Below are 13,571 nucleotides of genomic sequence, written 5' to 3'. Positions count from 1 at the left end.
AGAAACTGAAACTGTCCCGTGTAAAGGTTTCATTCAGCTCACTTCATGTACTTTTCATTTATGTATTTTTTTTTAAACGTATAACTGTTTATTTATCTTTTTTGAAGTTTATCCGTCATGCAGTGGCACAAATTGGTTATGTAAATTAGTCTATCTTATTTCTTCACCTCATAGGAATGTTCAAAGAACTACAATTAAAAAAGAAAAACATTATTGCACAAACTTGCAGTTTACTGGCTCTTGGACCAACTTAAACACAAACAAGATAGTTTCATGCTTCACCATGAGTGTTTATTGAGAATAAATCTTCAATATCGTACTGAGAAACAGATGTTAGACAGTGTTGTAAGTAATGTGATGTGAAAGTACATTTGGATCAACCTATGAAAGGTTGAAGTCACTGAATTCAGACGCAGCTTCTGTTGTCTTTTATGAAAAGATGTTGTAATTCTAATTGTCGAACAGTGGAGGCTGATACATTTCACACTTAAACATGTTATGCCCATATAAATTGTAGCTTATCTCAACATTTTCACATTCATCACTCTGCTAATTGAAGGGTTAAACATGTAAGGGTTACACATCCTCCTGTGTTTACGTGAAGTTTGTGTTTAGTCTGTTTGGTGCTGAGTCATTTGTTGATGTTAGTTAACAGCTGTCTACATACGTGCATGATAACAGCCTGTACATTGATAACACCGAACCCTGTGCACTGCAGAGGACCTGGGTTAGAAACGGTAGTGTCTGTTCATTGTCTTTCTCTGTTCCTCTGCAGTGAGCAACACCAGCTGTCGTCAGGTTACACATTAAGTTAACAACTCAGGGGGTACGACTGGATAAGCAGTGGCTTCTTCCTACTCCCTTTCAGGCACAACAGTTGTTCTTTTTTTTTCTCTATTATTAGTTTTTTTGTGTATTGTTTATCATTATTATTATTATTTTTCTATTGTTTGATTTTTTTTATTTGTGTATTGTTTATTATTATTATTATTATTATTTTTGTTCCATATGTTTGGTATAATGTCTGTGTCTGAAATAAACTAACCTAAACCTAAACTCAATAAACAGCCAGCTCCCCAACACAACACAAACTCCAACACAAACTTCACTTAAATACACAAGAACATGCAATCATACACATCAAACCTTATGAATAATAAAAAACCAACCTGCATAACAGAAAAGTTATGTGCAATAAAAGCTCTTGTACCTACTGTCCTGGACACATTAATTATTCTACATGTGTGCAAAACCTCTACTTCCTGTTAGAAGTATTTTGAAATTTATTCTTGATTTAATTACGTACATTTTATCTTGAACGATGAAATAGATCATTTTTTCCCTCTGAGTCACAGGATCATTTAGGATCTTAAACAATTCCAAGTTTTTTGTACTTTCAGCAAAGTCAGTAGTTAACCCATAAAGACCCTTGTGGCACTTCCCGCATGAATTTTCCTCTATATTTAATCTTTCTTAATTGATTTAATAGCATTTATTGTAATATTATCTTGTTTATTTTTCATTTTTTCAATCAGGTGTTTTCCTACATTTAATTTACTGATGATGTAGAAATCCATAAAAGCTCAGAGTAAAGATGAGGGTTATTATATCAAAAACAGAGAAAACTGAATAAAAAGTGACTTTTTTAGCAAAGATATTAATAACTGAACATAAAAACAAGTGTGTCCATCCACTGTCATTGATCCAACTCCATGGGTTTTACTGGTGAATCAATGTTGTAGAAGATGACAGTGTTTCCACAGTAACTATGGAGCCTCTGAATGTCCAAATGGGTCATATCTGATGACCATGAAAAGATGAAAAACTGTATTTTACACCAATTATTTACACGTATTGATAGAATTAGTGGATCAACAGGTATTAAACAGTTTAGATCAGCAGATAGTTTTGGTCGGCGATGGATGTTTGAGTCTTTATGGGTTAATATTACCTGCTGTGCATTCGTTGGTATAAAATATTATTGTTCTGTATCTTCTTGTTTTTCTTCTTATCATTACCGGAAATGCTGATGCTGTGGTGATACTGTTTTACATTCATGTATTTAAACCAAACTGAAGTGAATAATTAACATTATTTGCTCTTAGCATAATAAGCTGATTTGACTGTTTCAAAAGTATATTTAAGTATACAAGCATCCTTGTTTTCTTCAGTTTCTTGTTCATTTTAATGCCTGCTTCAACTAAAGGTACATTTGTTTGGACAAATATAATGATACCAACAAAAATAGCTCATAGTAGTTTAATTTCAGAGCTGATATCTTTCCATTTAACATGTTTTGTTGATAAAAACCAAAATCACTTCAGTTCTTACATCAATATCTATGGCATTGTACTGACAAAAACAGTGCTTTTAGGCATTCCATGTTTTCTTTTCTTTCTGTTTTAGTCACATGATACACACAGGGGTTAATACTTGATTGCATAACCATTGTTTTTGATGACTTTTGATGGTCTAATATTTTTATTATAAAACTACTAAAACCAAAGGTCACATGAATACTAATTTTCTTTAAATCTTAGAAGCTGCCATGATTACTGTGAAATTTTCATGACAGGAATATGAAGTTTTGCACATACGTGGAAAACCCCCCCCTCAGATTTCAAGGACAAATAGGGTAGTGACAGTTTCTGAAAAATGCATAAGTAATATGTAATAAAGTCCTTTGCTACATTAATTAGCATTCTAGGCTAATTCTCCTTAAAAGATAATAGGTCTTGTGAGTATAAACGCTACAATATGATACACTATGTACATCATTTGCCTGTTTCCTGATCACTATAATAACAGTGTCCTGTAAAAAGGCAGAAGTGTTGGACGTCCCCGGGCCCAGCAGGAGGCAGTCATGTTCAGCAAGAGATGATGAGGGCGTTGAGGGACTGCTGACTCTGCGCCCTCTCCAGCGGTCCACCGGTGGACAGAACCTCACAGGCCGTCAGTTCATGATAGAGAGCGTTGAGCACTTCCAAAATGTGGGCTTTCCCTGCGCAGAAACACATGTGGCCGCTGTGGTCATCTCTTCACAGACAAGGGCTTAAATCTGTTCAGTGCTTCCGATAACTACCCAGCCAGCATGTCCACGTGGGCCCCAGGAGGGTTTCATTAGGGCTGCATATAAGGGTCCCATGTGGGTTTGTCCACAGTTTCCATAGTGACCCACATGTGTTTGCCCAGATCAAAATTAGAGCTCTGAATATCTCTTTCTAATTCTTTACACGATTTATCTCTCTGAATGCTTTTAAATCCAAACTCAGAGTGCTAGAGAATAACTCAGTGACTTGCACGTGTTTTACATAGGCTGACTGGTCCTGTAAATTATTGTATGCTGTAACTTTATGCTGTAACTGTACGATGTTGTGTGTTGTGCTGCCTCTTGGCCAGGACTCCCTTGGAAAAGAGGTTCTTAATCTCAATGGGATTTTTTTCCTAATTAAATAAATAAAAGAATAAAATTCATCCCACAATATTTTTCTTTCATGTTATTTGCACTACTTAAATTCTATGTTTTACAAATATCTTAGTTTGCAATACTTTCTATTTTTTAATGTAAATAACTGTGCCTTTTACTGATATTTGTTGTTGTTTTACTGATATTTGTTGTTGTTTTACTGATATTTGTTGTAGTTTTACGGATATTTGTTGTTGTTTTACTGATATTTGTTGTAGTTTAATGATATTTGTTGTTGTTTTACTGATATTTGTTGTAGTTTTATTGATATTTGTTGTTGTTTTACTCATATTTGTTGTTTTACTGATATGTGTTGTAGTTTTACTGATATTTGTTGTTGTTTTACTCATATTTGTTGCTGTTTTACTGATGTTTGTTGTAGTTTTACTGATATTTGTTGCTGTTTTACTGATATTTGTTGTTGTTTTACTGATATTTGTTGCTGTTTTACTGATATTTGTTGTTGTTTTACTGATATTTGTTGTTGTTTTACTCATATTTGTTGTTGTTTTACTCATATTTGTTGTCTGTCTGTAAATTTTTGCACTGAACCTGAGAGCTTTGCCTCAATTTCATAGTACTTGGCACAGTGACAATAAAGAGATTCTGATTCTGATTTTGAGTCTGATTTTGATGCGGGCAAACACATGTGGGGTCACCATGGAAACTGCAGACAAACCCACATGGGACCCTTATATGCAGCCCAATTGTGACCCTTCTGGGGCCCACATGGACATGCTGGCTGGGTATAAATGTTCATTATCACATTTCACAAGAACTCTATTGATTTTACTAGAGGCAGGAGTTAGTGCTAACCATGTTGGGGGTCACTGCAGGACTCCAAAGTGCTGAGCAAGATTTTCCCCAGAGACCGACGGGACACATTCTGAAACAAAAGAGAGCCGGTCTCAGATGTCAGGCAGTTTACAGGCCGCAAGTAACCACAAAGCTCTCACACATGTTCAACAAGAGATATTAATTTGCTCCCAAATAAGAAACACTGTCACGCAGTTAAGTCTGGACGACAAAAATGCCCTTTTCTGTTAAAGTAAGACATCTGTTGGTTTCTTCGACGGGGGAAAAGTGGAAGTTTCTGTTTGAAATCACATTGTCAGTTGAATTCCACGTGGAGGTTTGTCCTTGCATGAACACAAAGTATGTGTTTTTCCAGGAAAGTCACTCCGGTGTGGGTGGATTTTAGTCCCAAACCAGACAAATGACTGTGTTTTCTGAGTCTACACAAGACATTTGCCTGAGTAAAATGTACTCATATTGAAGAAAATTTTACTCTACTCAGATAATATTTGGTCCCTCTCTAAAAAGAGTAAAAGTTACTCTTTGGGTAGAGCTCACCAAACTCAATATAAAGCCAAATTTACTCTTTTTGAGGAAAATACTAGAGCAGAAAAGATTAATCAATTAGGTGCTTGAAGTGAATGCAAAAATTCACGATTCGATTAATCCACTTGAATTGATTGAAGGGAAATATTCTATTGCAGTTTTCCTGAATTGAAGCTTCTTTGTGCGTCACAATAAGTGTCCGTGTGAAACAAAACAGTGGAACCAATGTTTAACAGCAGAGAAATGAAGGAAACAAAGCTTTGATTCAGGGGAATTGTGGTTGAATGATTTTTTTTTTGGATCACTTTGAGTCGATTAATTGTTTCAGCTCTAGAAAATACTTTTGACTCTGGAAAAAAATGCTCAGTAATTTTTCCTGTGTAAGTAGCAGGAATTACTTAACATTAGGGGTGTGTATTGGCAAGAATCTGGCAATACGATACAAATCACAATACTAGGATCACAACACGATATATCGAGATATATCAGGATACTGTTAACAGGGCGATATTTTTGTTTGGTTTTTTTTAAAGATTATTTCCTGGAACAACTTAAAGTGCAGCATTTGGACAAATCAAGTTTTAAATGGTGGGTTCACCAGTACAAAACAAACACAAATAAATAAACACATAATGCTTTACAGACATTACAGTTTAAGATCCTACTTAAATGTTCATATTCTATTAGTTGTGAAAAGAATACATAATGTTCGGTCCCTGAATGATCTAACATTAGAACGTTATTTTTGTGCATTCCCAATAAAAAAAACTAACATCTGCCTCTTTCAGACAGTAAAAAGTGCTTTCAGGATGCTTGAAATGTTATCTTTTTTTTTTTTTTAAAAACTACATGTATGACCTGCAATATCACAATACTATTTTTGTGGTATACAAACAACAGAGCAAAAATACTCATGTGAATATAGAAATAAAAGAGCGTGATAAACAAAAAAGAAAAACAAGAAACAAAAATGAACCTCCACCATGTCTGCATTTGAATAAATACTTAAAAATATCGATATAGTACTTTTTAATATTGATAGAGTATCATGAAGTGAAATATCGTGGTATATTACGGAACCAATATTTTCTTACACCCCTGCTTAACATTACAGGTGAGAATCAGAGTAACTGTTGGTCCAATAATATTATAATACGGCAGTTTTGCAAGACCTGATGCATTATGGGTAGAAAGAAGCCAAATATTCTTAAATTTTAATGAATTGTCTTGAATTATGCAATAAAAATATCTGTCATTGATGGCCAGGTTTTGTAAATGTAGAGTAAACGTTTATCCACTAAAAAAGGAAACTTAAAATACTACTGGAAGAAAGTTGTGCTCATTGTTGGCCAACTTTTAATAAAACAGTGGTGTAGTCGCCAAGAGGCTAGGCGAGCGGAAAAAAAGAATCTTTACCTGCTGGATGTACTGCTAAACAATAAAAACTAAGTTCCAGAGGAATGTTGTTTCACATGATTATGAAGGCTAAAAACACAAGCAGTGAAATGATCCGACAATACCTAAAAACGTCCAAGACAGTATACTTTTAAGCGGTCAGTAAAGTAGGACCTTCCCCCTTCACCCTCTCAGTTCATTCATTCAACACTGAAAAAAAAATCTAAATCTTACCAAGTGTATTTTTCTCATTTCTAGTCCAAATATCTCATCACACTTGAAATAAGACATGATCATCTAAAGAGTAACTCCTCAGCGAGATATAAGAACTGATTTTTAGAGAATAGATCTGGAAAATCTGATTTCAAGAAGATTATTTTCACTTGTTCCATTGGCAGATTTTTTTGGCTTGAATTAAGCAAAAAAAAATCTGCCAGTGGAACAAGTGAAAATTATCTTGGTAAGATTTCTTGAAATCAGATTTTCCCAGATCTATTGTCTAAAAATCAGTTCTTATATCTCGCTGAAAAGTTACTCTTTAGGTGATTCTGTCTTATTTTAAGTGTGATGAGATATTTGGACTAGAAATGAGAAAAATACACTTAGTAAGATTTGGATTTTTTCCAGTGAACAGGTGAAGAACAGCTGATTTTACTACTTTGCTGACGTACCACTCTCATGTGACTCCTCCCTGGATGTGACAAAAGGAATTTTACCTGGCACTTACACTCATTACAAGCAATAAAAGAACAATTAATCAAGTTAGACTAAATATCTTTATGTTGAAAAGTTGCGTAAGTGATCTTCCTCTTAATATAATGAAACCAATATCATTCCTCTGCCAGGATATTATAAAAACATTCATTTGCTTGTTTCTGATAAAATGTCATTCTGTGAAAACCATCCTGACAATGTTATTTTTCTTTTTAGAAAAACACAGATGTCATCTGGAGCCTACATGTGGAGCAGGTTTTCAGTTCATTAAAGGCCTTTCATGTGAACGCAGACAATCATTCACTCTCACTATCGTACATGCGGAAAGATGAAAAACACTCATGCAGAAATGGGCAGAATATGTAAATTCTACTGTACCTGGATCTGTAGCACCACGTCATATCTATTTGATCATTTATCCACCCAAAAATATTATCTCTACAGTTTAAGATTTGAAAAACACATTTGCCTTATTGATACCAATGTCTCTCTCATCTGGTGCATGAGGTAATAATGAATGAAGCATTACAATGTCCAATATCAATTACACCCTTTTGGCACCAACTGGTTCAGTGTTTTTCTGCATGAACAGGATATACATGGGTGCTTCTATGAAACTGGGTTTATTTTGGTATCTGTCACTTTTCCATCTTTTTAGACCCAATAATAAAAGGTGAATGTAGACATAGTTCCCCCCAGGATGGACCTAATGATGACTTCAGATAAATGCAAAAAAATTATACTCTTGCTCTGAGCCATCCCATAATTAATGAATTTTTAATCAAATATTGGGTCCAAAAAAGGACCCAAATATGGACATTAAATCTCCCTAGGTGTCAGTGCACTAGATGTGAAAACGTGTGTAAATGGTCTTCTATAGACTATAAATAAAGACACTGTGTTAAATGTGTCGATCCTAGTGGTTTTTCTAATCCACACGGGAGTTTTTCAGCAATCTCAGTCTCATTCTAGGTTTGGTGTGGAACCCATGGGGTCCACTGGTGTTACATGCAGAACCTGCCCAGTTAAGTGCATATAAATTGCCAGTGATTTTGCAACAACGGTCATTTTTGTGAAACACTCTGCCTTGCATAATTAGTTTGATTCCCAAAATGTACCTGTGAGAGAATAAAGAGATATTCAAAAAAATAGTAGTGAATAATTTTCATGTCCTTTTTATCGTGTGACATATGGATTTTTGTATTAAAAATAATATAAAGATGTGTTTTTATCTGAAAAATAGTTTCTCTTTTATCTCAGTAAGTATTTATTTTTAAAATAGACCCAAAGTGCTTACAAACTTGCTTCATAACAGTAGTCTAGATCTGGGTTGAATTTTTAGCCCCTCTGTCCTGTTTTAGGACCAGTTTCATAGAAGCACCCATTTCTAAAATGTTACTTACACCAATCTGGTTCTCACTCCTCTACGTCATATAATACAATATAGTCTGATATCAATGTAATCAATCAGTAAAAAATGGTAAATACTGAAATTTCCCCTAATGGGACTAATAAAGACATATCTTATCTTATACGATAAATGTCAGAGCTAATTCTCATCTATCATAAACGTACATTCAACGCTACAATGCAAGGCACAGTTTCCACTGAGCTCAGACTAACCAGGTCTCTGAGCTGCTGGAGGAGCTGCAGAATATCCAGAAGTTTCTCCTCCACCAGCGACAGACGAACTCTCTCCGTCTCCAGCATCTGGAGCTCCATCTGAAGCAGTTCGGTTTCCTCTGCCTTCTGCTGCAGCTCCTGCACCAGGGACTCCTTCATCTGGAGGACACGACACAAGCCTTTTAGCAGTGGCTCCCAGATGGTGGAATGTCCTTCCACCTGAACTACGAGCAGCAGCCTCACTGGACACTTTGAAGACGCACCTTTATTCTATTGCTTTTATGGGTATTCCTTGAATTTATTGGGTAGTTTAGAATTTCATATTTTATATTTTTGCACCTTGTACTCCTTTTGTGTGTTGCTGTCTTATGTCTTTTAATCTGTAAAGCATTTTGTATTTTTTTTTTTTTGCGTGTTGCTGTCTTGTATCCTACTATATAATGCACATTCTGTGTCCATCCGTCCAGTCGATGTTGCAGCACAGGAGGGTGTTTGTATGGGTTTTCCTCAGCCTTCACAGGCCTAGTCGCCGCCAAACTCGCCAAATGAATAGAAACATTACCTGACTATCTACTAGGCACAATTTTATGTCCATATTCAAATGTTGTGAGGTATACTGGGTGATTTTAGCCTCTCATGCTATCATACAATGGCACCACGGGTACAATGCCGCAAGTTCTTTTAATGTGTAAAACACTTTGGGAGGTTTCTCTGTGATACGTGCTATATAAATAAATTTTACTTACTTACAACACAAACATCCACCCTTCAGCACACTGGTACCCAACATCTTTTTATATACAGTTCATATTTAGAAAATGTGGGTGTAATGTGACTTTGATTAAGTCTGTTCCACCGTTCGCCTTGACTGAAAACAAGATGAAATTGTTTTTTTTTTTTTTAATTATTATTATTGTGCAGTGTTTCACTTGACTGTTGGGAAACTCCCCTCAGGTTTTAAATGACCGCTGCCACTGATAATCTACATTTTGGATGAAATGTGAACCATAATCACCAGAGTACATAGCACATACATAGTTTCATATGTGACCTGACATTATACCTGGACAACTAAAATAAAACCATATGCACATACTGTATTACTCAAAATTACATGCCAATACAACACTGCGTGATACAACATTTTAATTCAGCCATGGTGACCACTAGCTTCTTTAACCCAGAAAGTCCCAGTGCTACTTCTGTGGCAGTTCCCAAATAAAATGTTCTCTATATTTAACCTTTCTTAAGACATTTATCAACATTTATTAGAATATTATGCTCTGTATTTTGCATTTTATCAGGACAAATAAGGTACTTTCCTGTATTTAATTTACTGATCATGCAGATGTTCATAAAAGCTTATATTAAAGTTGAGGGTTATTCTATCAAAAACAGAGAAAATTGAAGAAAAAGTGACTTTTTCACTAAAACATATCATTAACTGACCATAAACCCATTGTGTCCATCCACTGTCATTGATTCAACTCTATGGGTTTTACTGGTGAATCAATGTTGTAGAAGATGACGGTGTTTCCACGGTAACTATGGAGCCTCTGAATGTCCAAATGGGTCATATCTGATGACCATGAAAAGATGAAGAGCTGCATTTTACACCAGTTATTCACATGCATTGATAGGAGTAGTGGATCAACAGGTATTAAACGGTTTAGATCAGTAGATGGTTTTGGTCGGTGTTGGATGTTTGGGTCTTTATGGATTAAACTTTTCGTTTTAGCCAAGTTAAACTAATTGTTGTTTGGGCCATATGGTACATTTCATGGAGCTGACACCATGCTGTGCTCAATCTACAGCGAACATACAAAGGAAAAAACACTGACAAATCACCTGTAAAATCTGCTGCAGTCGAGCACCAGTAAATACACGACATAAAATACTCGACCTGTCTTTTCTCTCTTTCTCCATTCAATCCTGAAGTAGATGTCTGTTAAAACTGAGCCTCAAAATGTGTAGTGTGTCTTTTTAAAACAGACTACATTTGTAGAACAGGTGGTCATTGAAATTTTGAAACAAATGTGTGTGAGCCGATGACTGTTTTCATCACTCCGTGCACATTTAGTCATCTAGTAAGAATTTACTGCAACAGACTAATACGGCTCAGTATAAATAGTGTTCAGTATTGGAGTGTTTTTAATAATTTGTGGACACACACACACTTTGGGTTCTGGGTTTGATCATTTCCTGAGTTTGAGACAGAAAAGTACCAAAGTGTGGAGATATTTATAAAACTATGCATAAGTGACTTCCAGAACTGACATAGATCCTTCATAATATATCATTTTCTGCTAACGTGTGTGAAAAATATTCTAATACAATATACACGTATCCGTTTAAATATGTGTCAGTGGCTGAGGTTTGACTGAGTTGATCGGTGTCTGCCAAAAATAGTGGAAATCCCAACAGTGCACCTTTACGTCATGGCGTAGTGAAGGACAAAGGTCTCACCCCACACATCCTGCACATAAACAGAGCCTCACAGTCACCGCTTTGTTTAGTTTGAGCTTTCCTCTCTGAACGCTGAGAGGTTCTGGGGAGGCATTACGTCACAGTTCCCCCTTCTGCCGCTCTTCCTGTGTTGTGAAAATACTACTCGGGTGGAACGGAGAGCTTTAATTTATGATATTCCTAAGTGTCACGCGGGACAAGGGTGGGTTTAGGGGGGTGGGGTGTTTCTGTGGTCAGCTCCAGTGAGAAACAGCTGCGAACACACCCACCCACACACACACACACACACACACACACAGTCAGTCACACAGATGGAGGGTCTGTAGCCGCTGACGGTGGTTTGGTTCGGTCCAGGATCATACTGCTCGCTGTGGTTTCCCATTCAATCCCTCCACTTTCATAACAACCTTCAGCAGTCCTCTCTAATCGAGTTTAACACTGTACACTGAGCCGCAGAGAGAGACTTCAGATGTAAAGCATGGCACAACATTGTCCAGAGAGGAGTGTTTAAAGGTGCAGCAGCCCACCCTGGTGTGATGGAGGTCTGTGGTTTTGTACCTGGTCCATGTCTATCTCAGCCTGGCTCTCCTTCAGGTCCAGCTGTTTATGTAACCTGGTCACCCTCTCCAGGAGCTCCACCACAGCGCTGCAGCTCTCCTCGCTTCTCGAACTCCCGAAGTTTGACATCAACTTCCTGAAAGCTTTGTCATCGCACCTGAGCAAGCACAAAATGATCAGATCAGATGATGAGCTCACATGATTATATAAGACATCTGTATCTATCTGACCCGGGACGGCTTTGGATTGAGCTTCCACACCAAATTATTGAAATTTTGGTAAAGCAGTAGTAGCCTGTTGATATGAATGTGTGTTAATGTAGAAGTCGACCGATATGGGTTTTTCTAATGCTGATGCCAATTTTTATAAATTTGGTCAGCTGATGGCCGATCTCTACAGCCGATTTTTGAGGCCGACATTTAAAGGAGTGATTTTTTGCTTTTTAAAATGGAATTCTTCATTTTCCCACATTTCCCTGTGGTCTCCATAAACTGTAAATGCTCTGCTTGGGTCTGAATTCTTCCTTCATTCAACTCCACAGGTCCATCTTCAACCCTATTTCTGAGTAATGACACCAGAAAGGTGGTTTGGAGCGCTGGCCCTTTAAATGTACATGAGCCACTTCAGGCCCCGCCCCCTCCAGGTTGTCGGCTGTGCTGCTCTGTCCCGTTCAACCAGCAACTGAACATTTTAGGTAATGGGCTCCAAGTTTGGACATATTTTCAGTCTGGACTACAACTGCTGCTGCTGACAAACAATTATGGAGAAATACTGGAGACATGATGGTCTGAAGTCTGGACCTGAAATGTGCAAATGTGGAGATGGAACTAGTCATAGATGTAACAAATTAAGCAGGAATTGAAACAGGTTGTAGAAATCCACTCGATTTTTGCCAAATGAATCTAAAGATAGTTTTGCAGCAGCTAGAGGGTTCAAATTCAAACTGCATGAACTATTACGGTCCAAATACACAAAGAAATGAACCAAAGACTAATAAAAGTGGGTTTAGAGAAATATGAGCCCTTTCAGACCAATTTTTTTTTTTTTAATAAACACATTGACCGTAAAATACAATTGAAACACTCAGATAATTAAGATGTTTAAGCAGCAATATAAATTAAATATTAATACACATACACATAGTACTCTTTTAACATTTATTGAACTTCAAGTGCTGCCCACACAGGTGCCTGAACAAATATCTTATAACATTTTTACTACTGACCAAATATCTGCTTTCAAAAAAAAAAAAAAAAAAAAAAAAATTAAGGCTGATAGCTGATATTTAAAAAAAAAAAAAATCAATATATCGACCCAATATATTGTTCTACCTCTAGTCATTCACATCTGTCAGTCCTCTGATACCGTTAGGTATGAAGGTAGATTTGTTTCTTTATTGCTTTAACCAAAAAAAAAATTTCTGGGATGTTGTCGGCTGAGGAGCTGATAACTACGATGGTGTTGTACCTTTCTCCGCAGCAGGACAGCCTGGTTAGGATCTTCTTCACCTCGTCCACCTGCCTCTGCTGGTCTCCGGTCCACTTGTCCTCTTCCTCATCTGAGGCTGCCTGGCCTTCCACTGAACGAAACAGCTGCTCTTCCACTGGGAAACAACACGCCGTTGTAACTGAACATACGTTTACAATCCACTCCACAAACCACAAATTTGGAGAACTTGTCAGTAGAAATCTGCAGTAGAAATCTGTATGTTGGGACTATGGCTGCATTATTCTTCAAACTGTGGTGTTACAGCTTAGACAGTAGAAATATAATCCATTTATCCGACAAATTAAATTAATCATCACAAATTAAGCTTTTCACATACCAAATGAAGAGGTTGTTATTGTGTCACGCTTTGTTATAGATACATGTGAATACAAAATGAGAGCTGAAACTGTAAAATTAAACTGAACCTATTGAGATCATAGTTTAATTTTGTAGCTATGTTTCATACAAAAAACACACACTTATGGGTCTCGCTTTTTAAATGTATGCAGTAATTTCACTC

The 13,571-nt window shown here is 36.6% G+C and overlaps 1 protein-coding gene across 1 annotated transcript in view; it reads right to left on the bottom strand.

Moving 5' to 3' along the window:
* Positions 1–2,385: 2,385 nt before the first annotated feature.
* efcc1 (EF-hand and coiled-coil domain containing 1) overlaps positions 2,386–13,571 on the bottom strand; it is a 35,882-nt gene continuing 24,696 nt past the window's right edge. The window contains exons 4-8 of the mRNA XM_030133565.1: positions 13,031–13,166; positions 11,564–11,720; positions 8,540–8,698; positions 4,283–4,352; positions 2,386–3,001 (exon numbers count right to left, since the gene is read on the bottom strand). Coding sequence (XP_029989425.1) covers positions 2,868–3,001; positions 4,283–4,352; positions 8,540–8,698; positions 11,564–11,720; positions 13,031–13,166 — 656 coding nt within the window. The 3' untranslated portion in view covers positions 2,386–2,867. The remainder of the gene's footprint in view (positions 3,002–4,282; positions 4,353–8,539; positions 8,699–11,563; positions 11,721–13,030; positions 13,167–13,571) is intronic.

Source organism: Sphaeramia orbicularis, chromosome 5, assembly GCF_902148855.1.
Source record: "Sphaeramia orbicularis chromosome 5, fSphaOr1.1, whole genome shotgun sequence".
NCBI classification, from domain to species: domain Eukaryota; kingdom Metazoa; phylum Chordata; class Actinopteri; order Kurtiformes; family Apogonidae; genus Sphaeramia; species Sphaeramia orbicularis.
This window is presented reverse-complemented; position numbering and strand designations above follow the sequence as displayed.